Consider the following 27,362-nt stretch of genomic DNA (forward strand, 5'->3'; position numbering starts at 1 on the left):
AAGAAATTATTAACTGGCTGTCAAATAAAGGTATTCAGTTTGAGACGAATTCAGTAAAGAAGGAACTACTAGCCATAGTAAAACAACATAAATCTCGCTTCATGAAATATGCCGTAGAAGATGTAGCAGAAAAGTATAAAGTAACTGTGCTGCGCCTACCGCCATATCATTGCGAATTAAATCCTATAGAACTTATATGGGCACAAGTTAAAGGATATGTTGCAAGGCACAATACCACATTTAAAATGAAAGATGTCAAGGTATTGTTTGATCAAGCCATTATGGAAATCACATCAGAAAACTGGCAAAAAGCAATCCAGCATGTTTTAAAAGAGGAAGATAAAATGTGGGAACTGGACAACTTGGTCGATCAGGTGGTTGACCCTATAATTATAACACCAGGGGGATGATGACAGTTCTTCGGATGAAGACTATACTGATGTAGAATAATTTAATTGAATTGTAAATATACTGTAGCGGGATAAGCAATCTGGACAGAGACCAGTGTATCAGTGACAGTGACACTTTTGCTTAGGTTAGGGTTTAGAATTAAGGGTAGTCTGAATAATTATTTTCTCGGAAGGTTCTCGAAAATTGTACCTAGTAATCTCTAGAACATTCAATTAGGGTATAAATAGAGTGTTGTTAAACGTTAAGGGAAGTTCACAGTTTTAGTATTGTTCAAGTGTCAAATTGTAATAACGTATCCAGTAAAGTTCTTGTCGTTTTTGTGAATAAATTGATTTAAAGTCCCCACAAGTGTTTCAATACGTAAAGTTCGTTCGTGTGTGTTTGTGAGTATTTCCCGATTTCGGTGTGTATATATTTTATTGTTACATTTTATATTTTTTTAATAACACTGTTCTGCTGTATTAAATTTTTATTTCCTTTAATATAATTTTTATGAATGCATATTCTTTTGGCAATTATCCCACTAGCGCGCCTCTGGCTCAGTATTTATCCGTCGATAACAATGGACAAATCCCTTAAAACAGGGTGATACCTACCTGCTCTTTATGAAACGACATAATTTTGCAATGCGGACTAGGGAAGTGACAGAATTTATTGACGGATCACCCTGTAGCGCTTTTGAATACTTAATGAGATTTTATTACTCTACACTCTTTTGAAATAGACTATAGTCTTCTAGTCTAGACTCAGCAACTTACAAGATACTTGGGTGTGACCCAACATTTAATATACCTACTGAAGAAAATCAACCGACTGCTTCTATGAACAAACGGATGAAGTTGCCTTAGGAAGTGTGGTTGCAAATTTCCACATGGAAGTTTACGAGGACTATGCGCTCAGCACATCTCTATTGAAACCTACCTGTTGGTTTCGCTTTGTTGATGACACTTTTGTTTTGAAGAGCCAAGCATTCGAACAATTTTTACGGCACATCAACTCCATTCATCCTCGCATCCAGTTTACCATGGAGAAGGAAGACAAAAGAAAGATGTCATTTTTAGATAGTCGACAGAAAAACTGATTGAGAACTTGGTCACACAGTTAACTCCAATCCTACTCGTACTGATCGGCATCTGAAGAACTCATTGCACACACACATGATGAAACCTTTGTTGAGCGTTTTACCAGTATTTGTGAACCACATCTTCTTAAAGAAGAATTTCGTCATCGAGACGGAGCTCTATAAGCCAATGGGTTCACAGCGTAAGACATCAAGTAATAATTCCCTAGCTTCGGCCACGATCCAGCCAGCAAGTTCAGGCACATTCCATTTGCCTCTCTTCAACAAAGTCACAGACCATTAACAAGTCAACTGATCAATTACGCAACACTTTCAGATCGGCCAAGGACTAAATAGAGCCTAGATATCCGTTGGTTTTTACAGGATTTTCTGCTTCTGTGGCTCAATTTACATCGGAACTACTAAACGCAGTATCAAGACCAGGATAGAAGCACATACGCGTAGCTACCGCCCTATATATCAGATTTATCGTCATTCCGAAGACAAGTACGGGATGTCCTTCCTGAGGATGTTTTAATGATGTAATAGTAACTACTCTCAGATATTTTTTTGTGTATACAGGATATCCACAGGTAAATGACATGTAAGAATAATCTGATCACAGGCATGGTCTTATCAGATCCGTGTTTTTTATCTTTTTGGCAGGTACAGAATGTCCGTAAGTTTGCAAAATTCGATATTTGATATATCCCTAATTGTCCTAGTGAAATTTGCAAAGCAACTTGAGACGTTGTAGGAAATCAGAAAGTGCTTACAGTTTCGTCGTTCAGGTCACGGTCGGTAGCCAAGCGGTTCGGCGTGGGTGCTTTGTTCACTCACTCGAATTGACTGCCGTGTTGGTCGGTGGTTCATGCACTAGTCTGAACGATCGATCTTCACTTGCTATCGTCCAACCCGTGTTGGGAATCACACGTTAAAAGGTAAGACCTCGTTACTCCTTAGCTCGCACAAGTTTCGACTTCTGAGGGTTGTCGTTCGTAGGGGTGCGACAGCTGGTTAACGGAAAAAACAGAAACACAACAGATTAGAACACCCACAGACATCCTACGGATGATTTGACGTCCCTTATTTGTTCTAAGTTACTTTTTTGAACAGAAGGAGAGTTGGAGAACTGCAGATTATGAAACTGGCAATTCACAGGAAAAAATGATATTCAGAGATATTTGCCGATGATGTAACTCCTGTAGAAAAACTGCCATTGAAAAATTTCAAAAAGGCAGTTACTGGAGGAAAAAAGTCAGAAGAGTTCCAGTTATTTTCAGTATGTATGTACAAGATCATACAAAACTGTTCCAAGAGGCACGATCTGAATTGAAATCAAGTCTTCAATACAATGAAATTCAGCAATTGGCTACAATTATTATGAGTCATACAGTGGATTGGTCGTGAAATATTTTCTCTTTAACTATTTTATGGTACGTAACACAGCGATGGTACGTAACATAGAAGGTTGTGATGACAAATTTTAAACAAAATGAACAATAATGGATTTTTGGTATTGCTGCAAAGATCGATTTCAATGGTAACCTTTTCATAGATATGGCAAACTGGGCTAGATGGTATTAATATCACCTTTTCAAAAAATATTTTGTCGTAGAAATATTGAAATTTTCCAGAATTACTGGAATTCAACAGTACCTGATTCAAGAGGTGCGAGATTGTAGATTGCAATAGGGTAATCCTAGTTATTTTTTTGTGGTTTACCAAAAAAAATGAGTTTGAATCTCCTTAATGATATTGACATATCACATATTGCTAAACAATTCATTTTCATTTCAGATCACAATTATTTGTATGCTTTACAAATTAGCTTTCTGACAGCTTTCAACATTTCAAATCTAATGGTGCCTTCCAAAGACAATGTTTTTTCTTAAATAAGGCCCCATTCGCACGAGAGTTAAAAAACCGTCGCTTTAAAAGTCGACACTGGCGCTTTTGAAACATTCCCATTATGTTTACCTCTCGTCTGAACAAAAACGGGGAATGTTATAAAATGCATTCGATCCACTGCCCAGCGCAAATGGAACACTTAATACTGGAGTACCCATTTGATATGCTTTAACGCTTTTTTAATGAAGCGTATATCTGTCGCTCATTCAAAAATTGGTAGGCGTTTTAATTGAATCACGTGTCAACGTGTGATATTTAGGAAAACTCGGTAAATTCGCAACAGAGACCTATTCTCTCTCGCAACAAGTATGAGTTTTTGAATTCTATAAATGTATGAAAGATACGCAAAAAGACAGTAAAAGTTGATTCACGTCCCTCAACTCTGAAAACGAATGAAAACATCGTTAAAATCGCCGACTGAGTAGATATCTGTACAAATGCCGAGACTGTAGGAATCGATAAGAAAAAAACGACTACAGTTGTGAGATACCAAGTCGTGGATACCTTACCAGGACAATTTTTAAGTCATTTTTGGCTAAGCATGGGGTTCCTTTGTTGAAACGTCCACCCTACTCACCATATCTAGCTCTGTGTAACTTTTTTATGTTTCCGAAAGCGAAGGAAGCATTGAAAGAAACCACGCTTGATGCAGTGGAAACTGTAAAGGAAAAAACGACGAAGACTGGGAACTTGCTTTCAAAAAATAACTTAGGACACCACTGTGTTGAACACTGGAAAATTCGAGTTGAGTCATAATGCAGGGGCGTATTTTGAAGGAGATATGGTGGATATTTTGTAGCGAAAACTCGTAAACTCACTTATGATGTGGAAAACTGCCTCAATTTATGTTCATGTTTTTCAAAGTGTTTATCCAAATTATTTTCTCTTTTCTATGTGAAAATTGGAAAGTTTGGTATTATTTCATTCAGGATGTTTCAGAATTCAGTAGATTATTGATTATTTTAATACATAACTTCCAAACAGAACATTTGCTTGTATATGGAATTCAAGATGATTGACCAATATTCAATTAGAAAACTTTCTTTGATATTCTTCAATAATTCATGAACTGTTTTGTATCTTTTTTTTTGCAGTAAATTTGTTAAAAATTTCTGAAGAATATCAGATTAATTTTTTCACTATCATGCATTACATAGAGATGGAAATAATTGGACCTTTTTTGCACTAAGATCATGCAATTCGGAGCTTTTTGAGAATTGAATATTACTTTTCTGGATATTTCTTGATAATTTATATATTTTTCAAAGAGTAAGTCATATTTTCAGTAATTTTGTACAATTCCAAAAATGGAATATCACATGGTTTCTTAATGACTTTTATAGCTTCAGAATGGAAATCATTACATTGAAACTAACTATCATTGCTTTTCAACTTGGTTGATTACTTTGTCCTTGATTTCAAAATTCAGTTCAATATTGTTCATATGTTTTAATTTGAAGATCATGTAAACTGCCCTTGGGTTGATTATTGAATTGAGGTCATTTAACAACCATTTTTCAATCTTTTCCATACTCACCATATGTTTTTTTAAACAAATTTATATTTTGTCCTGCAATGAAACCCTTATTTTCAATATTGTAAAAATATTGTATTCATATATTGAAAAGAAAATCTGGGCCAAAATTGAACCTTGTGGAACATCAAAAGTTGAAACTACTTCATCACTTTTACAATTTGTTTACTACAAACTGATTTTGAAAATAATTTGCAAGAGTTGTTTCGATAATTTATTCAGGTATACACTGCAACAACCAGTATTAATTTAGATATATTTATGAATTGGCAAATGGTTTGGTTTTCTGGGCCATATTCCTATTCCGCTGAATACCTTGATTGAAAAACCAAAGAAAAAACAATAAAACTTGCATGAATTCTTATATTTGCAGACTACACTTTTCATATACACAGTAAAAAAACTATCATTTAATATACTTTCATCACCACATCGATATAATAAGGCACAATCAATGGTAATACAGCAAAAAACAAAAATTCATACAAACACAATCGATACATCATTTCAAAATATATTTATAAGTACGAGTTTGAGATTTGAAATATGAAAATATACAAAAAAACTCAACTTTCCACAAGATTTCAATGAGATCAGATGAAAACTTTAACTATTGAAAGGTACAAAAAAAATTGAGTTTCTGTATACTTGATGAATTCATTGGTACACTAAATTAACACTTTGTTAATTAGCACTTTTGAAATCTGTCAATTGGTAGCAATTTTACTAAACCAAGTCTAACTTTCTGAAAGAAACTCCGCTTTCAATCTATTATTGGTGTGATACAAATTCAAGTCATGACTTGCAAATAAAAAAATTAACGAATTTTTTCAGTATGATCTTTGATGTCTCTACTATATATTTCGGATGTAACATATTATTTCTGGGCAATAAAAAAAGATATATGGTGATTTTGTCATTTCCTGTTCTGGTATTGTCTGCACAAGTAGTTGGAAATATACATTTTTCTGTCATTTATCTATACACGAAAAAAATGTACTTCCCAATCTGAAAATTGAAAAATATGAGAAGAGAAGAATATGGTTTCAACGCCTGCCATGCTGCGAAAATTGAGAAAATATATTAATTGATATTATTCTAGGTTAGTTTTTTCATTTTTTCCGATTTCTTTTGGAATAATCCTGGCACATCGAATTTGTCAAAAAAAACTCGCCTTAGATCAACAAAAATGTTATTCTCAAGCACTAATCCAAAACTATTAATATTTCTTGAAAAATCATAATTACAAAAAAATGGTAGAAATGAAATTGTAGTGGCTAGTTCAATGGCATTTTTTTCAAATCAATAATTCGTTTCCTTTGAATGCAGTGCAGACAACAAACAGATAGACAGAGAGACAGATCACCAAGTTCCAATTTTTTTTTGGTACGCTTTTGCCAAAGCAACTACTATGAAATTCGGAATAAAAATATAGTTCACAAATCCAATAATTTCAATGATGGAACACTTGTAAATCCATACAAGGTTAACTGGAAATGGACTTGAGTCAAGAATTTTAAATGGAATGTAGGAAAAAACAAACGAAAATTCGGAAATTAAAAATTTTCACTAATCCACGTACTTTTTCTCGATTTTTTTCAAATGCCATATTCCACTTCATTAATCTCGAAAATCTACACTACAAAAAATGTTGGAGAAATTATGCTGTTCATTTTTATGTGCCAGTGAGAAAGTGAGTATGTAGTATTTAAATCATAATGATATTCAACAGTTTTGATACTTTCACTACACACTGTATAGATTTTCAACTAATTTATCATAAAAAATATTGGCTTTGATGAATTTCAAATTTCGTACATCATAAACAATTGAATGGCTCTGCGTACAATGATTTCGTAACCACCTGGTATAAATAGCAAAAAGGTGATAAGTATCAACAAATGGAAAAGAACAGTATTGGTCACATATAAACATTGTGAAAACTCTATTCTTCTGCATTTTTCATTCAAACATCACAAAATTCTTCATCTCAGTATCTGTCGTTAATGTACTAATTGTCGGGAATTAGCTAATGAAGTGTTTTTTATAGTAGAAGTACAGGTTTTGGCTGCCTTTTTCTACTCACTGCTGGTTTGAGTAAATGGACGAAGTGATTAGGCAAAAATCAGAATTTGAAACTTGAATCAAAGTAAAATCTTGTGGAATGTAATTATTTATACAACATAATAATGAGCGACTGATAAAAATGAAGGCATTTTAAAAATACGAAGAAAGGTACTTTCATAGTAGATATCTTGAGCGTAAATATCTAGTTTTTCTTATAGAAAAATATACAAAGTGCTATTTGGTAAAAACTGGGAGAGTAGAAACAAGATAAAAAACACAGCACGACCTATTCTTACACTATGAGTAGTCTTTTATATTCTGTGATGTTATAAGTTGAAATAAATAAATAATTTGATTGAGAAATATGAAATACATAAATGAGTAGTTTAATTTCTGGAAAATATCTCTCAAATTCTACAAAGGGACTAGCCAGAAAAGCAATAGAGTATGTCTATTGAGCAGTATCGATGAGATATCACAAAAAGCTTCCATTAAATGTTTACGATATGAAGAGTATAACATTTTTGAAAGTATTTCAAGAGTATTTAATTTGTCATTGGACATCACAAAACTTATACATAGAGATTCTAAAAGAAATCGATTCATGAATAGAAAGTTTTAGGTGGGCCTCAAATCATTCGAATATGTATATACATGATTATAGACTTCTAAAATAGTCTTGAGGAATTGAATTATTTGATATAGTGGAGAATTGTTAAAAAAATATTTGTTTCATTGAATGCAGCCGATCCAAAGGCTCCGAGCTTTGAAGAACTGATATTTTCAATTCAGAGGATGCACAAATGAAAGTAGTTCAAACTATTCAGAGGATGTACTCGTGAAACTAAATCAAACGTTCGAGAGGCTCTGCGACCTAAAGTTCTCATATTTTTAATTCAAAGAGTGCAAACGTGGAAGTAGTTCAAACGGTCCAAAGGCTGCGAGCCTTGAAGTACTGATATTTTCAATTCAGAGGATGCACACGTGAAAGTAGTTCAAACTATTCAGAGGATACACACGTGAAATTAGTTCAAACGTTCCAGATACTCTGAGACCTAAAGTTCTCATATTTTCAATTCAAATAGTGTGAACGTGAAAGTAGTTCGAACGTTCCTGAGATTCTGAGTCTTAAGATACTGGTATTTTTAATTTAGAGGGTACAAACGTGGAAGTAGTTCAAACATTCCAAAGGCTCCGAGCCTTGAAGTACTGATATTTTCAATTCAGAGAATGCACACGTGAAAGTAGTTCAAACTATTCAGAGGATGTACACGTGAAACTAGTTCAAACGTTCCAGAGGCTCTGCGACCTAAAGTTTTCATATGTTTAACTCAAAGAGTGTGAACGTGAAAGTACTTCAAACGTTCCAGATATTCTAAACCTTAAGATACTGAAATTTTTAATTCTGAGGGTGCAAACGTGGAAGTAGTTCAAACGTTCCAGAGGCTCCGAGCTTTGAAGTACTGATATTTTCAATTCAGAGGATGCACACGTGAAAGTAGTTCAAACTATTCAGAGGATACACACGTGAAATTAGTTCAAACGTTCCAGATACTCTGAGACCTAAAGTTCTCATATTTTCAATTCAAATAGTGTGAACGTGAAAGTAGTTCGAACGTTCCTGATATTCTGAGTCTTAAGATACTGGTATTTTTAATTTAGAGGGTACAAACGTGGAAGTAGTTCAAACATTCCAAAGGCTCCGAGCCTTGAAGTACTGATATTTTCAATTCAGAGAATGCACACGTGAAAGTAGTTCAAACTATTCAGAGGATGTACACGTGAAACTAGTTCAAACGTTCCAGAGGCTCTGCGACCTAAAGTTTTCATATGTTTAACTCAAAGAGTGTGAACGTGAAAGTACTTCAAACGTTCCAGATATTCTAAACCTTAAGATACTGATATTTTTAATTCTGAGGGTGCAAACGTGGAAGTAGTTCAAACGTTCCAGAGGCTCCGAGCTTTGAAGCACTGATATTTTCAATTCAGAGGATGCACACGTGAAAGTAGTTCAAACTATTCAGAGGATACACACGTGAAATTAGTTCAAACGTTCCAGATACTCTGAGACCTAAAGTTCTCATATTTTCAATTCAAATAGTGTGAACGTGAAAGTAGTTCGAACGTTCCTGATATTCTGAGTCTTAAGATACTGGTATTTTTAATTTAGAGGGTACAAACGTGGAAGTAGTTCAAACATTCCAAAGGCTCCGAGCCTTGAAGTACTGATATTTTCAATTCAGAGAATGCACACGTGAAAGTAGTTCAAACTATTCAGAGGATGTACACGTGAAACTAGTTCAAACGTTCCAGAGGCTCTGCGACCTAAAGTTTTCATATTTTTAACTCAAAGAGTGTGAACGTGAAAGTACTTCAAACGTTCCAGATATTCTAAACCTTAAGATACTGATATTTTTAATTCTGAGGGTGCAAACGTGGAAGTAGTTCAAACGTTCCAGAGGCTCCGAGCTTTGAAGTACTGATATTTTCAATTCAGAGGATGCACACGTGAAAGTAGTTCAAACTATTCAGAAGATGCACACGTGAAAGTAGTTCAAACGTTCCAAAGACTCCGAGGCCTAAAGTTCTCATATTTTCAATTCAAAGTTTGTGAACGTGAAAGTAGTTCGAACGTTCCAAATACTCTGAGTATTAAGAAACTGATATTTTTAATTCAAAGGGTGCAAACGTGGAAGTAGTTCAAACGTTCCAAAGGCTCCGAGCCTTAAAGTACTGATATTTTCAATTCAGAGGATGCACACGTGGAAGTAGTTCAAATGTTCCAGAGCCTCTGAGCCTCAAGATACTGATATTTTAAATTAAGAGGGTGCAAACGTGAAAGTAGTTCAGTTCCAGAGGAGTCAAAAGTACTGACCTAGAAATTATTGCGTGCATCACACCTCAAAAAGAAGTCAATGAATCACTACATTCACGAAACATTTATATTAAAAAGAATTCATCAGTTCTGTAACTGAAGCACTCCTGCTTGAGAATGAGTTAAGATACAGCTATGATAAATTGGGATTGACTGTTCTCAACAAATACAATCAGTACATAATAAATAATAAACAATCACAATATTTTCGTAAACAAGTCCATCAAAAGGGAAAAGAGTACACTGATACACAATTAATATGGCTAAATAATTTGTACACTACACTTTTTCTACACAGCACAGCCTTTTCTAATGCCATACAGGACCTTGAGTTCTGGGAAAATGATTTTCTTTATCAGCTGATTCGTTTTTGCAGCCAACATAGATCTCCTAGGGTCCTTTTTGTATACCTTGATGCCCGGTTTGTGAATTAGGAACGCATTGTCCAATATGAGAAAATCGTAATTTAATACGCATAGTGCATATCCCTGGAAAATAAAAATTAAGATTGAGAAACTTACATATGTGTTTGTTATTTCATATTATGAGCAAGCTTCTCATATGAGAAAACTGAGATGAATTCAATAATTAAACAAAATGTGAGGTTTTTTAGATTCATCAATAAGTGTAATACTTTATAACTTTATAATCAACTACAAAAACTAAAACAATAATAACACCAGCGAATAAACTGAGCACAATATCAATTTCCACGGTTTATTATAACTAATCCGATGCCCGTAGTAACGTCGAATCCTTTGATACTACAGTACTGAACGGGTTGGATGAGAATCTTATCCTAGAATGATTTGAAAATTGGCACCCTTAAAATTAGATGTATATATTGTTCCACAAATTTCTCCAAACTAAAAACAAATTCTATTAGAAATGAATAGATTTTAAATTGTGAGTTCTAGGTTTGGGTATTCTTACTCAACTATACATTCATTTGAATATAAAATATATCGGACATGTAACAACAGTAACCTGAGGTAATTAAATGACATTTCCAAGAAACACCACCTCAAAGTGAATCGAAATAAGTGTCAAATCCAAATCAATTTAAAATGCAGAGTGCAACAGACTGTTGGTTGACACTGGAAGTCTTCTGGAAATGACCTCTGACTTTATGCCAACTACGAACTGCCTTATAAAGTACTGTTCCCGAGTAGAGAGGACTGGAACCTCCGGAAGAAGGAAATATTAAGAGCAGCTAGTTGTTGGTTCACAGATGGATAAAAAACACTTTCCGGTTCTGGTGCAGGTGTTTTTAGTCGCAGACCCAGGGCAGAGATATCTACCTGCCTAGGAACTTATGCGACTGTATTTCAAGAGGAAATTTACACTATTGAATTGTGTGCAGAGACATTGGAAGAATCCAACATCATACACAAGTCAATAAAAATATTCTCGGACAATCATGCGGCGTTGGAAGCTCTTGGCTCCAATGATATTAAGACTTAACAGGTTGTCTCTGGTCTGGACTCCTGGCCATACTGGCCTGGAAGGCAATGAGGCTGCTTATTCCTTTGCAAAGGAGAGTGCTGCAAGCAGTTTCATCGGTTCAGAACCTGTCATTTGCATCGCTTTAGGCTTTGCCAAACAAACATTAAACACCTGGATGGCAAGAAGATTTATGGACTTCTGGCAGAATCTTCCAGGATTGGCCCACTCCAAGGTATTTATTCACCCTTCGAAGCTTGACACCGAACAGTTGTTGGACTACAGTAGGGATGAACTACGATGTCTAATAGGCCTTCTTACAGGTAACTGTCATTTGAATCATCATATGCATGACTAGGACTGTCAAAAGACAGTGTGTGTCGCCTCTGTTTGGAAAATGATGAAACAGCAGAGCATATACTTTGTGCCTGCCCCGCTGAGGATCCAATCAGGTTTTTAGAGTTCTACAGAGCCGTACTCTTACCATCTTACCTAAAAGACCACTCACCATACAAACGAATCGGCTTCGTTAAGAAGCTGGGTTTATTTGGTCAAGTGTGAATAAGTGTGAGCCACAATTAACCCTTGCGGGTTGCGGTGGAGAATCGAATAGACCCACCCACTTTAGACCTAACCTAACCTAAATAAGTGTCAACCTATCTCAAAATTCAATGACTGAACAAAATTTATCTCAAATATTTTGCAAATAGGTAATTAAACCAAACTAGCAGTGGCAAATTCCATAAAAAAAAATCGGAATTCATAATAATTTTGATTAAATAATCCTCCAGAAATCTTTTGATACTCTGGAACTTTCCTGCTCACAGAAATAATTTGTGTACTTCACTGAGCGTTTTATTACTCACATTCCAATACTTTCCTGGATCAACTAATACCTCAGAACATGGAACTTTCATAAATAAAACTGATGACAGTTGAACCAAAAAATTCAAAATTTCTGTTGCAAATGTTTAGAGGCAATTGTTTTCCATATAAGTCTGTAAAGTTTTATAATTTACCAATTATGAGCTGTCCTAATAAAAAAAAAATGTTTTATGTGAAAATCTGAAAATTTCCATCTACGACAGATTATGTGTTATATTTAGTAATTTTTAGGAATTTTCTATAGCGGCGGTCAAAATATTTAAATATGTGATTTGGTACAATTGAGAGATTCATAGACAACTTTACTCTTTCCAAATTCCACCAACGTTTTCTGTCTAGAATTGTACAGGCGCCACTCTCAGAGCGCTTTGAGGATTTTTTTGTAGTGCTTGTGTTTTGCCCTGAAAAAAAATATGTTCACTTCCGTTCTGGATAAAAAAATCATTACTATTTTCAGATATATACAAAATCTGATATCACCAAAAAAACTTGATATTTTTCTCCAAAATGTGTCTTTGTTTATATCTATGTGAATTGAACATTTTTTTCTTACTTGAAAATTTATGACATTACCTCAGATTCTTTGTCTATTTTTAAATCTAATGAGGGATGTCCATCAAAGGACCGTCGCGGGCGACTGTTTTTGTCAACAATGAAATGCCCCGTCGGCAGGCGAAAAGACCAAAAGGTTTCGGTGTTTTGTCTGTGTTTTTGTACACTGAGTTCGCTATTTCGAAACGGTCAATGAGATTATTACCTTATTACTGTGGTGGGTTCATGGCATTAGGCTATTTTTATTGATTTGTTGCATTGTTGTTTATTTCACCCAAGAATGAGATTTAATTTGTCTCAGTAGATCGTGAGCGAAAAAAAGCAATGGACAGTTGAAAAATGCATCAATTTAATTGTTGTTCGTGTGGTGAAAATTATGGAAAACAGTTCACAACGAAACACGCGACTCAGACTAGTTTTTGTCTGTTCGGTGGAATTAGAGTTTGTTTTCGAAACTGAAACAAGTGGCAAGCGAGTCCGTTTGGTGGAAATCCGTCTTAATCTAATATAGTTATTTATTGTAAAATCATTTGTTGCAGTCTTGAAATTACATTATCAATTTCCACTGTAGAATCTGATAGATTTGTTATCCAGTGAGGACCTTTAATAACATCGAATAAACTCCACTTGGATTTGCTCCATTTTTCAAGGGTTTATCTCTAATATCGATTAAAGGTCTAGTAAAATGGACCTTTCTACTGTTAACAGACCTGTATTACTGACACTATTATAGGTGCATCATTTGCAGACATTATTAGGAGTAGAGTTATTGATGAGATCAAATATCTGTAGAGATGATGAACAGATTAGACCAACTATCGATTTCTGAGGTACACCCATATTTTCATTCCATACAATTTTGAACTGTACTTCTACAGAATAAAAAAATTATGGTTTAATAGTTTCAAAACTCACATTATCTTATTTCTTCAAGGAATGAATATTTATTTTCATATTTTTATATAATCTACAAAAAATAACTTCAACAAACGAACAATAATGTTCACTGCAGTGAAAGTTAGTTGAGAAAATGTTCACCTGAGTCATTTTATCGCTTTTTCCCTCCCAACTCAATCTCTCGTCATACAAAGGATCTGCATGGGTTCCGATGAAAATGGGCTCCCAGTGTATGAATTTTCCATTCCTTTTACCCACATGGAAAACGTGAACGCCTTCAGTTTCGTTAGCGTTCTGCCACTCTTTGGCTTTCGGAACGCTGTGACAGCCGGGACACAGTTTCTTGTGGAAAGGCAATGCAGTACCATTCGCCAGCATTTCTTTTAGTACCGTTTTGGTTTCGGGAACGATTTGGTTAGCACTCACTTCGAAAAGGTGTAAGGGGAAAACCTGCGAAAGGAGAAATAAAAATCAAAAGGGGATAAACTGTGAAATAATATATAGGCTAATAGAAAGTTGAGATACTACTAATGCGTTTCGTAATGAATATATGACTACTTCCTTACAGGTTTATAAGGTTTTTGTCTTCATTGACACCATAGACTTTGTCGAAGCAAGACCTAATGGAGAAGTATGTGATTTTATAAACTACTCCGGAATCTTCACAACCTTCATTTCCAAAAATGTCACTCTGGATATTACTATGAATCTTCATCGAGTAACGGCCAAGTCAATCAGAAAAGATAAAACTTTGTTTTGAAATATAACATCAATAAAAAAATATGATGAACAGAAATGAACATTATTGGAATCTTAGTTTTGAAATTATTTTACATCTATATGACTAGCTGAATATTTTATGCCACTTTCTATTTGAAGAAATTTTTCTTTTGTGCTTGAGAAATTGATGAGTTTTTCCGCAAATTCACTTTTCTATTCCCACTACATTCAGTATATCTGCTCTAATGAACTACTGATTTCACACCCTCTGTAAAACATTATTTTCATTGTGATGCTTTTGACTAACAATTCAAATAAATATTTTGAAAAGTTAACTTTCTGTTTTCATTTTCAATCAATATTAGTATGTGTCTCTGGTGTATGTGTTTTCATTTGGTTAGTCCTCATTTTCGTTTGTACCAATATTAGTAGCGTTACAAAATAAAATTCAATCTTACCATCTAAGTAAGTATTTTGTAGGAATCATGAATGTTGGCGAAGTTTGATACTGCTATGTTGATAGGGAAAAAATCATGAAGTTGAGAGAAATCGTGATAGTTAATTCATAACAGAACCTCATATATCCCAAGGTATCTTTTGTTCCAGAGTCTAGATGATGATCACATTGAAGTCACCCATACAGTATCATACTCTTTTGATACCACTCTCGTACAAGAACATTTTAGGTTTATAGAAGTAAAATCATGAAATTGGGAAAAATCGGGGGTAGTTTACTCATAGCAGAACCTTAGATACCCCAAGAAGTTATTACTGAAGACTATCTTTTGTCAAAAAGTGTGAACTTTTGTGCCAGGGACTTCGTGATCAAATTGAAGACAGCCGTACAGTATCAAACTCCAGCGGGTTGTGCTACTTTGATACTGATCTTGTACAATGACCTCTTAGGTTCACGTGGGTAAAATCATGAATATGGGAAAAATCAGGGGTAGATAATTCATAACGAATCTTAGATACCCCAAGAACTTATTACTAAACAGTATCTTTTGTTCCAGAGACTTGATGATGATCAAACTGAAGACAGCCATACAGTATCAAACTCCAGCAGGTTATGACAGAGTTTGATACTGCTCACGTACAAGAAACTTTGAGGTTAACTGAGATGAAATCATGAAATTGGAAAAAATCGGGGTTAGTTAATTTATACGAATCTCATATACTCCAAGAACTCATAACTACAGAGTATATTTTGTGCCAGGGACTTGATGATTAAATTGAAGGTATCTATACAGTAACTCCAGGAGGCTAGGGCAGAGTTTGATACTGCTCTCGTATAAGGACCTCTTAGGTTGTCAGAGGAAAAAAAATAAAATTTGAAAAAAATTCGCGTAGATACCTCAAGTTACTCCAAGAACCTACTACCCTTGAGTACTTTTTGTTCCAGTAACTTGATGATAGTTGAACTGAAGACGGGAGGAAAGGAGGCAAAGGAGGATCTCAGTGAGTCGTACCTCCCTTCAAAAGTCTTGTATTAACCAGAAAAGTGAAAGAGTTTGTGAGCACGCGTAGAGGAGATGGATCATAGCTCATAATTGGATGCGACGTCAGGGCACAATATTATAGCAAAATATTTGAAAACACGAAACGTAGGAAATAAAATAAGTGACTATGTTCGGAAATGGAACGTTCTTGGAATCACCGGTAAATGAACTATGCAATCTTATCAAAAACCCCTGTTAGGAATCACACGTTAAAAGGTAAGACCTCGTTAATCCTTAGCTCGCACAAGTTTCGACTTCTGAGGGTTGTCGTTCGTAGGGGTGCGACAGCTGGTTAACGGAAAAACAGATTTTTAAACAGATTGAAACCCTGCTGAATGAACTGGAAAGCCACTGAGGTGGATCTGATAACTAGCACAAACTGAAGGGTCTTAAAATAAAGTATTTCAGACTACGGGAAGATACCATTTGTACATACGATGATTGAAGGGGAAAGGAATGTTTCCTGAAGAAATGAAGACCTGAGACAACAAGCTAAAAATACTTAAAAACCGCAAAACACAATGCACATAAAGCGAGGGTGTGGAACAGGTGCAAGTCTGTGATGAACTCTCTAGGCCTTTGAAGGAACAGGAGGAAATACTATAAGAATTTTTTTTCGGGAATACTTTTCTGGGTCAGAAATCACACCAGTCCTGGAGAAATTCAGAACTAGCGTCCAAAAGGACATTGTTTCAAGACCCATTTATATAAAAGTCAGGTGTATCAACGAAACTTATGCCGAGTTGAAGAAAAAGCCGAATGTGTTTATAAAAACAAGAAAGTACTGTTAGTTATCTATTAGTCTTGGATATTGAGAGTATATTGGATAAGACGTCCTTAAAATGAATCATCCTTAGTGGAAGATTATGAAGGAAACAGTAGTGGCACAGGTAGCAAGGAATTTGTCGTCACTGCTATGGGAGTCTGTAATGAGCTATGGCTTTTCGACTATAATAATGTTGTAAATCACGCCCTAAAGAAAATAACGCCGGCCGCCACTGGTAGCCATAAACCAATCGTGACGCAGCTAGGAGCGCGCAAATGTCCCTGCCGCTCTAGAAGCAACGATAATAGTTCTACCGATTTCGATGGAACTTCGGCAAAATTTCTACTGTATTCTATTTATGATACATAAAGGCTAGCTACGAGCATATCGATATAGTCAAGTGGAAGTTACAGTGCGGTACGCGAAGCGATCTAGTAAGGCGATAGACATTCAAATAATAGTTGAAGTTTTAGTTGAAGTGATTGTTGTATTTGTAGTGAAATAAAGTTAAGTTTGATTATTCAATGTAGTCAATTATTGAACAACCCACGGGGAAAATGTAACAATAAATATGGAGTACTGCTTTGTGTGTAGACCTAGTCCAAGGTAAATCAATACATATAATGAATGTGTAATTGATCGCGGTTTATACAAAGATAGGCTCTATATAAGCATTGTTTGAAAGAATGAAGAATTTGCTTCCACAGAGTAAGGACCAGAATAATCAGAGGGCTGGTCATTGCCTACTGTTCAGTGAGAGGATACCTGAACAAAATAGTGGTGTTCATATTTATAGATCACCAAAAAGAACAAGAGAAATATCTAACAAAGTACACGTAAAATTTAGTAAAGGGAACACGACTGTTGAAATGAAAAGTTCATGAGAAGATTATTTCCTTCAGATTTTTTAAAAATCTAAGTGTCCCGAAATTTTGTACAGTATCGAACCAATGTTTGACTCAATTATCAACCAAACTCAAATTACCTTCGGATTCTTGCTGAGTAATGGACCCGTGTTTTCGGCAATCATAGCTAGGAACTTCTCAATAATGTTAGGACTAGGATACAGTTCTATGTCTGATGGCAGGATGAAATGGGTTTGGGCAGTCTCGCGGGCAACGTTTCGACCCACGTTCACTGGGTACAGCAGCTTCTTTTGAGCCTTGTACATGTTCTCGCTGGAGACGTTTACGAACGGAGGACTCAGAGAGCAGTTGTAGGGTTCGGTGAATACGCTGCCGTGTTTGGGAACCTGAGAATCAAGAGAATAAATACATTAGCAAACATAAACAATGAATAAATCAGATTAAACTTCTGTTTATTTTCTAGTGATCACTTTTTCTGGGAGGTAATTATTTTTTTGTACTTCAGTGATGTGTGATGTAAAAATATGACAATATGGAAACTATTATGAACCTACTCATAAAACGATATTATAAACAAACTTCTGCAATGAAAACTAAGTGGGTACTTGGCTGAAATTGAAATATTCAAGTGGTACTTGAACCAACCGTAAAACCACCGTTTATTACGTTATTCACAACTTCACATAGCACCTAACAACGATTTGAATTCAAATTTTACTGCCATTCTCTCGTCTCATCGTCGATGCGAATGCAATTACTTCCCAGTATAACCGTAAGAAAAATTAAAATACTGTGTAAAGCTATTTAAAATATCTGTTCGCGACATCCACACCCATCTGGGAAAATGTCAAGCCTAAATTATTGCATTTGCGGGCAACGAGGAATGTTAAAACCGGCGATCGCTTAGTATTTCTCCGGCGGTTTCAATAACAAGCTCTTCGGCAGGTCATCGACCTTGCAAAAACGCTTCTGAAATGGTACATTTTCAGAAAAGAACATTTGTGACATAATAGGCACAATTCTATTTCAATGGCGATTTGAATTCCGACAAGCAAGAACCTTGGAATAACGGGTTGACGGTGTAAAAATAAACACGTTTCAAACGTGGGACTTTACCCCGTTCTTGAGTGCGGATAACGATCTGTGAAGTATATAACAACGGCTATCATTATTATTCAACACATACCATACGTTAATTTTTGCAATGCACAAGTCGTGTTCTGATTTTAACAGATACACTAGTTGGTGAATAATTGCTCTTTTACACAAGTGTTTTTTGAAAAAATCTTAATTTATGAATCAGTATACTTAGTATACATGGACGTGCTATAGTGCTAAGACTCAAACTACTATTTTCAATTGTGAGAAAGTTACAAGGGAAAAAATGAACGTATGCATTTCAGACTGAATCAATGGATTTCCAAGTGTCATCCAAGTCTATTAAAAAACTCACCTCTTTGGGCACGTGCTTGGTACTAAAGTAAACGTGGAAGGTAACGAAATCCTTGACCAGAGGACTAGTACAATCCCTCAAGTAAGCAATCGAATCCAGCGTATCGGGAAAATCGCTGCCGGGCGCGTGTAGGGCGATGCTGATTGGTCCCTGCCACCGTTCCAGCAACGGAACCAAATTGTCCATGAAGGAAAAATCTGCGTGCGTCGTATACGTGACGCTTTCGTGGCACTTGAACGTTTTTTCGGCGGTTATGTAGTTGTAGAGGACCCAATAGTCGCCGCGCTGTTGGGTCTTTGGCACCAGAGGTTTGTCCACACACTTCGTCAGCTCGCGGACTGTGTCCAGAACCGTTGGTGGTGGTTTGGGAGTTACCGTTACAGTTGCTAGCTGAAATAAGAAGAAAGACGTTTGTAACAAACCCAAAAATAACCAGAGTGGGGTAAACTTTCACTTCGTCTTCATCAATGATTTCTTGAGTAAATAGTAAGAAAACATGGAGTAGGTCAAGCCTAAGTAGATGAACAGTAAAAATAAGGAGATATTCGAGGATTGAGTCTTCTGTCGGTCCCACAGATGAGGCCTTCGTGATAGGCAGCGAAAACTGCCTGAATCCCCAGACTTTGTCCTGATATTTTCAAGGCATAATAGTACTTTGAAAGACTATATAATCAGATCAACAAGAGGTCTCCAGTCAAGCCTGTGATCCAATTGTAAACTCGGAAACATCGCCTTCTCTGATGATAACTACAGAAATAGGGAAGGATCCTTGAATTTGAAATTCCTGTATTATTATTATTGTATTATTTGTATTGTGTATTATTTGAATTCATTGATAGATTATTTGCTGTACAATTTATTGTACAATTTTTCCATGCGACTGATCCTCTCTATTTTCACTGATGATAACAGAAGTATCATCATCGTGTACGGCCACATTTCCTTGTAAAATATTTAGGATATCATTTGCATGAAATATATACAGCAAGAGACCTAAATTGACCCTTGTGCAACCCCCCCTGTACCAGATATGAAAGGTATATCTGGTAGAGAGACAAGACTTCAACAGAAGGAGAAAAGGAAGATGAAGAAGACGGAAAATTAACAAATATTCCCAACATTCAATTTAAGACTTGAGGTCTACGATATGTTCATGTAATTTTGAAGAGCTCAACTCACCACTTTCTCTGTAGGTTTCTCAGAAGGTTGAACCTTCGTAGGTTCGACAATCGGTACGACGTATTTGACGTCCTGATCCGTCACCTGTTCCTGGTCGAGACCGGAGCCCAGCGCTGCCAGATTCCTGCCGGATTCCTGCATTTCTCTGATAACAGGAACCGCCGTGTTGGTCAACATGTGAATGCACGAGTAGATCACGCATGCTACAACCAAGAGCTTGATGATGAAAGATTTTCGATTGCTGTACATTTTTAACGGAGCCGTGTTGGAGACCTAGAAAAAACGAAAATACATTCGAGAGAGCTGAAACCGAAAGAGTCGTAAATTTAGCGGTGCGATGAAGAGACATTCTTGCCAGTGCCAGCAATACAGAATATAATTATGGAATTATTTTCAAAATTAAGCCAAGTTCTTGCATTTTTACTTCGGTGTCAATGCCATCGACTGGTCATTAGCCTCGTGTAGGTTATTATATGCGACATGGGATGGTACGAACTTTGTTACATTCAACGTAACCATTGGAGTTCCACAGGGCTCAGTTTTGGGACCAGTGATTTTTCTGATTTATATCAATGATTTACCTCAACATCTAGGTACAAAATAATATCACTTTTTGCCGATAATACCGCAGTCTCAGAAGGAGCTGATAGTCCTGCGGAACTAGGTACAGTCGAAACTGAACACAATAAGTCGTAAATTTACGAAATGGTGTCACACAAATAAACTTATAGTCCGTGCCGACAAAACGGTGTTGGTTCAATTCTTCAACCGAAGACACTTAAAGCCTATACAGGTTGATATAAATAATGTCACTATGAATCCGTCGGGAACCACAAAATTTTTAGAACTTCATATAGATTCTGGGTTGAGTTGGCAAGTTCACATAAATTATGTTTGCAAGAGAATCAACATCAGTTTTTACGCATTGGTATAACTTAAAAAGGTTATGAATGAAGAGCATTTGTTGAACATTTACTATGCGATGGTTTATTCAGTACTATCTTACAATGTGCTTTTGTGGGGAGAGGGAATCAACATCAGTCGAACATTCATCTCTCAAAAAAGGATAATACGTATGTTGTATGGTCTTCGACGCACAGATTCTTGTAGACCCACTTTTAGGGAAAGAAACATTTTAACGCTACCATCTATATACATTTATAATTGTCTGCTTTTTGTAAAAAAAAGGGGCTTGAGTTTGTAACTGAATCACAGTGTCACAATTACCCAACAAGAAATGGAAATCTAATTAAACTGCAGCAACATCGTACGAGATTGTTTCAAAAATCACCCTCTCTAGCAGGCTCCAAGTTATTCAATTGTCTACTTTCAAACGGAAAGTTAAAATGAACATTTAAGAGGGAAGTTTTTATTTTATCAATTAGTATTTTGAATATACTTCCAAATAATTGTGATTAATGTACTGTAATCTCTATGTTATTTATTAACTCCGTTTCATACATCTAGGTACATGTTTTTTTTACTTGACGTTTCCTATATCATTGTTAAATGATAATTTCAAAGGAATAAGAACAGTATTATTATTATTATGTTGATAACTTCCTGAGATACTCAGGAATCATCATGGCTAGTTGCATTTTCGTTAGCCATGTGAAGTATTAGAATCAACACAACTTGAACTACATAGATTCTCGAGAGTTAGGTTCGAAATCAAGACCCCAGGATCAATAGCTAGGAACTCAACCACTTGTTATTCGTGTAGAAGTATGATATTTTGTAGAATGCTAGTTGGATACGTTTTCATGAATACACCTACCATTCTTAATATAGAATTGGTCTTATGTTTCGTTAAAAACTTCTGTTTCAAAATGAGATAGCTGTATATTTCTTGAGAAAATAACAGACTCACATAATTTGAGCCACAACTTAGGAGAGAATATATTTTCATTCGAAAACAGATATTTAACAACATTGTAGGAATTTTGACAGAGATGACTGATATGTCTATGAAATTGTAGATCAGAATCAAAATAGAGCTCTGAATTTTTGCATTAATTGACCTGTGAGAGTATTTCGTTGGTGAGTTTTATACTGATCACAGAACTAGCACTCTCTATTTTTTCTTAGGTCCAAGAACTATCACAAAAGACGCTGCACTAGTGAATTTGAAGTTATGAGCCACAGATATATCATACAAATATTGAATGTACTCACAGCAATGGATATATTTCCGATTGGAATAGATATATACAATAGGGTATCTTCAGCATAATGCCGAATGTGGCAATTTTTTGAAAACTGATTTGAAATGTAGAGAGAAAATAATAATTTCCCAAGTATGGACCCTTGTGGCACCCCGAATATTACAGACAAGACATTTGATGTATGTCCACTCAGCTCTATACGAGAGAGACAGTATTTTCAGAAAAGCCATTACAAAGTGTTTTTTGCTCGACTGTATCGAATGCTTTGCTGAAATCTAGGAGTACGGGAAAAGTAAGGTTACTTTCATCAACTGCTTTGAAAAATTTATCGGTTATCGTACTGTGATGTGCGAGGAAAACAGACTGAACAGATAGTATGATTTGCCAGTACAAATAAAATGCTGTCATCTGATCTTTCAAAATCATCTCAAGTACAACGTTGGCAACAAGCTCATCGGTCGTCTAATTCTTTGGGATAATCACACTAAGGGAGTGCTAAAATAACAGCCTGTTTTCATTCATTAGAAAATGTGTTCGTAAGTATGGCTGTATTAAAGATGAAAGTAATATACTCTATCAGATGACTATCAATGAGCCGTATCATCCGTAGTGAAATAGTATCCGTGTCTACTTCATGCACAACAGTTTCCACACGTACCGAAGACGTACCTGCGCCTTTGCAAATTGTATACCATAATTTATTTTAATCCTTGTTGAGTATCTACAATCTCAATGATGAAACCACTTACCTAGTGGTTCTATCATTAGAATACGATATATCAATTCCATTAAACTGAAATGGGGATATTTTTAAGGATAAATAAGTTTTTGGGGTTTTCTATTTCTCCATCTTCATTGTATCGATTATAAAAACTACTGCACTTTTGATTTCTACTTTTTGTATTACCAACGGTGATCCCAGATGATTTCTAAAAAAGGTTTCCAGAGGATTTGCCAAGACTTGAACTCCTCATTTTTTTGAGACGAGCTTTTTATAAATGAAACAATTTCTTCATTATCTATTGAAAGTTCTACGTCTTCTCGAATGTCTTTTGTCATTAATTTTTCCAACACAGGTATGATAATTTGTTTCCAGCAGAGATTGGTGAAAATTTCTATCCAATACGACCGATTCAATCGGGTCACTTTTGAGGTGGGTTTTTTGACAATTCCACTCCTCCAACACGTTTTTTAAGGACAAACACAAACACTACAGTATTCACATTGGATTTGAATCGCTGGAAATTAAATCCGTTTGGAAAAACGTTCTCAGGAAGTTTATTCCACATAAACGCAGTTCTCCAGATGGAAGACTTCTTGAACAGTGCTGTCTGTTGCGGATTTCTGATATGCACCGCTCTTGGTGAAATCGATGTGCCAAGTCACATGACCACTTCGTGTGAAAGTATCTATAGAAGAGAGACAAATCTCCAACCTGTCTTCGATGTTCCAGGCTATCAAGGTTGCACGTGATGTTCGCGTCTCCAATCGGGAGGATTGTTCTTTTCTGGATGGAACAACAACTTCAGGGTATATTTGGGGGCAGAGTTCCATACATGAGAACAATACTCCAAAGAAGGTCTGATCTGAGCTTTATAAAGCATCAAAAGTTACTGAGGTGTGTACAGTTTTCTGGTTCGGAACAGTATTCCAAGCTTTTGGGAAGCAGCCTTTGCAATTCCAGTGACATGATTGTGCCAAGATATATTGGTGTCCATTTTAACCCCCAACAAACTTATCGAAGCAGAAAGCGGAATTGTCTGACCTGACATCATTGTATCCGGTTCGGAGATATTTATCTTCTCGGAGAAAACCGATGCACGGGTTTTTGTGGCATTGAATTGAACCTGGTAACATTAACTCCAATTCGAAATCACTTCTAGATCCTTATTAAAGAATGCAACCTCCTGCTGCCGGTGAAGATGTGCATCCGTAGGCGATGTCCTGGAATCTAAATGGAATGACGAGACAAGTGTGCGGTCGTAAGCAAAGCAATACATTGGATTCTTGTTTTTTTACAATAAGTCGTTGGCATACAGGGTGTAACTAAATAAGTGTAAAACATTTAAGGAGGTGATATGCCACCACACGGTCAAAGGCCTTAAAAATATCGAGCGCAACAGCTCTTGATTCTCCATGTTTCTCGATTGCGTTATTCCAAATATGGGTGACATAGGTCGCCTGTTGTTCTTTGTTTCCGTTTCCGATATAGAAGCCTTCCAAATATTTAAGGATATGGGGCAATCGTAGTTCGGTTTTCGGCACTGGGATTTTTGCGCGGTAGGCGAGATTTTTTGAGGCGACAGCTTGCTCGCAATTTTTTGTTGAACCAAGGTTTGCTATTAGAAGGTCGTTTTATTGAAAAAGGAACACAAGCATCCTTGGATGATAGAATAACTTCCGTAACTTCAGAAGCACAAGTTGATGGATCCTTAGAGCTGAAACAAACATCTAGCCAGGGGAAATTTCGGAAATGGTCTAGAGAAGATCATCCCATTCAGCCGATCTGTTGTGCCAAACTTCGCGCGGCTTAGATTGCTCCCCAAGATTTATCATTTCTTGTCAAGGAAGAAAAAAGTTCATTTCCTCCGTGCAAATTGTATTAAAATTATTCAATAAGATGAAGTCGAATAATAGAGTAAAGATTGATGCATCGAAATTAGATATAAAATAAATTTGTTGAAATTTTCTGATGAATAGGTACGGCTGTGAAGTTATCCACATCCACAAAGTACACTGAGAAAAAATATCGATTTATTATTTTTTCATTCACCGACTCTGCACACCTACCATTTTTAGTTTGACTGATTTAGTGAAAAAAAAACCGTCCTAGTGTATTAAGCTGTCTAAAGGAGTGAAAGTAGGGTGGAAATATAAATAATTGAATAGAACTGGCCGATACTTGATGAAAATTCATATTTAAAAGAACTAATAAATAGAGTTTATTCTATGATTTTCACTATAAGGGTTTTACAAAAACCGCGACACGTGTTTCGCTATACAATAGCTCCTTCAAGCATAACTAAAGTTACTTCTAAATTACACATTATATACTATAACCTAGTAACTATTCGTCTACCTAAGTAATAAATCTACCTGAAAAAATATACCTGAAAAAGTCAGGTATCAATACATTTTTCGAAAGTCTACCTGTAAATATACCTTCTTACTATTATTACCTGCGTGTGAACAAATTCAATAAAGGCGAATTATTCAATTCAGTTTGATCGTTCATAAGATGGTGAGAGTTTTCGAATTTGTTTATTTCCATACTCTCCAACAGGTTAAGTTTCAAACCTTTCTTCTGGAAATGGAGGGGTTTGTATTCATGGTCGAACTTATGTCCCTCTGAGATTAGGTGACTAGCATATGTGGAATTTATTTTTCCGTTCTGAAAACTATATCTGTGTTCCTTTATGCGGGTTTTAAACGTTCTTCCAGTTTGACCTATATAAAACATCGGACATGACCCACACGATAATTTATACACTCCTGATTTTTCTGAAACTGAACTTTTATCTTTGTTATTTTTAATATACATGCCCAAGTTGTTGTTGGTTTTGAAAGCAGTATTTACACTTTTGCTGCGCAGAAAATCTGAAATATTTGTAAACCGGCACATACAGATATTATCATTCATAATTCGTCCACCCACCCATATCAGCATAAGGTAGCAGCTTTCAACAGTATGATCCACAGACCGATAAATGTACCCTTGTCAGAAGCGAATTTCAATAAAGAACTGAATATAATAAAGCAAATAGCCGTCAACAATGATTATGATAGTGGCCTGATACATTCTTTATTATCAAAGAAGTTATACAGTCAAGCTTTGAAAGAAGTTTATCCAATTCGAAGGGAGGAGGATAAAAGTTATAGAACCTTAACCTACTTAGGCCAGCCCACTACAAATATTTCAGATTTTCTGCGCAGCAAAGGTGTAAATACTGCTTTCAAAACCAACAACAAGTTGGGCATGTATATTAAAAATAACAAAGATAAAAGTTCAGTTTCAGAAAAATCAGGAGTGTATAAATTATCGTGTGGGTCATGTCCGATGTTTTATATAGGTCAAACTGGAAGAACGTTTAAAACCCGCATAAAGGAACACAAATATAGTTTTCAGAACGGAAAAATAAATTCCACATATGCTAGTCATCTAATCTCAGAGGGACATGAGTTCGACCATAAATACAAACCCCTCCATTTCCAGAAGAAAGGTTTGAAACTTAACCATCTTATGAACGATCAAACTGAATTGAATAATTCGCCTTTATTGAATTTGTTCACACGCAGGTAATAATAGTAAGAAGGTATATTTACAGGTAGACTTTCGAAAAATGTATTGATACCTGACATTTTCAGGTATATATTTCTACTTAGGTAGACGAATAGTTACTAGGTTATAGTATATAAGGTGTAATTTAGAAGTAACTTTAGTTATGCTTGAAGCAGCTATTGTATAGCGAAACACGTGTCGTGGTTTTTGTAAAACCCTAATAGTGAAAATCATAGAATAAACTCTATTTATTATTTTTATTTTGGAAATATAAAAAAAATCGTAACATGAAAAATCGACTTTGTACACCTACAAATTTGAGATATGTTATCATGATCTATTTGACACAAAAAAATTTCACGTTATAGTTTTCCAGGCCGTCTGAGGGAGTGAAAATTAAAAAAAACATCTTTGAAAATTGAATTAGAACACCTACAAGATCGATTTAACAAAGAAAAAAACACCGTGTCCGAATTTATCAGTTCTGAGAAGGTGGAAATGGAGTGGGCACGAGGTGACTGTAAACTTTTATACCATATTAGTTGTTTAATGTTATGAATTAATAAATATTAGTGTACTGTATGTAGGACTAGATACTTCGGAAACAGTATGATACCGCTGCAAAGTCAGCATCTTTCAGATGCTCTATCTCTATATGAATAAATATTTGATTGAACTGTAGCAATAAATAGCCTCAAAGAAACATATCAGCCTCTTGATTTTCATAACGCATAAAACTAAAACAAAGGAGAACATTAGAGTTAGTAAAAGCATGTTTTTGTATATATTTTACAGTAATT

The 27,362-nt window shown here is 35.6% G+C and overlaps 1 protein-coding gene across 8 annotated transcripts in view; it reads right to left on the minus strand.

Annotated features, from left to right (window-relative positions):
• Positions 1-5,261: 5,261 nt before the first annotated feature.
• The window catches only part of LOC111509348 (beta-1,4-glucuronyltransferase 1), a 166,563-nt gene continuing 144,462 nt past the window's right edge, over positions 5,262-27,362 (minus strand). For all 8 annotated transcript variants that reach the window (XM_074169470.1, XM_074169468.1, XM_074169469.1 and 5 more), the window contains 5 exons: positions 20,119-20,391; positions 18,940-19,329; positions 17,606-17,872; positions 13,777-14,085; positions 5,262-10,346 (listed from right to left, as the gene is read on the minus strand). In XM_074169470.1, coding sequence (XP_074025571.1) covers positions 10,149-10,346; positions 13,777-14,085; positions 17,606-17,872; positions 18,940-19,329; positions 20,119-20,391 — 1,437 coding nt within the window. In that variant the 3' untranslated portion in view covers positions 5,262-10,148. The remainder of the gene's footprint in view (positions 10,347-13,776; positions 14,086-17,605; positions 17,873-18,939; positions 19,330-20,118; positions 20,392-27,362) is intronic.

This window comes from Leptinotarsa decemlineata, unplaced genomic scaffold (genome assembly GCF_025532065.1).
Source record: "Leptinotarsa decemlineata unplaced genomic scaffold, Ldec_3_MD MMD2_P_RNA_scaffold_5, whole genome shotgun sequence".
Classification (NCBI taxonomy): Eukaryota; Metazoa; Arthropoda; class Insecta; order Coleoptera; family Chrysomelidae; genus Leptinotarsa; species Leptinotarsa decemlineata.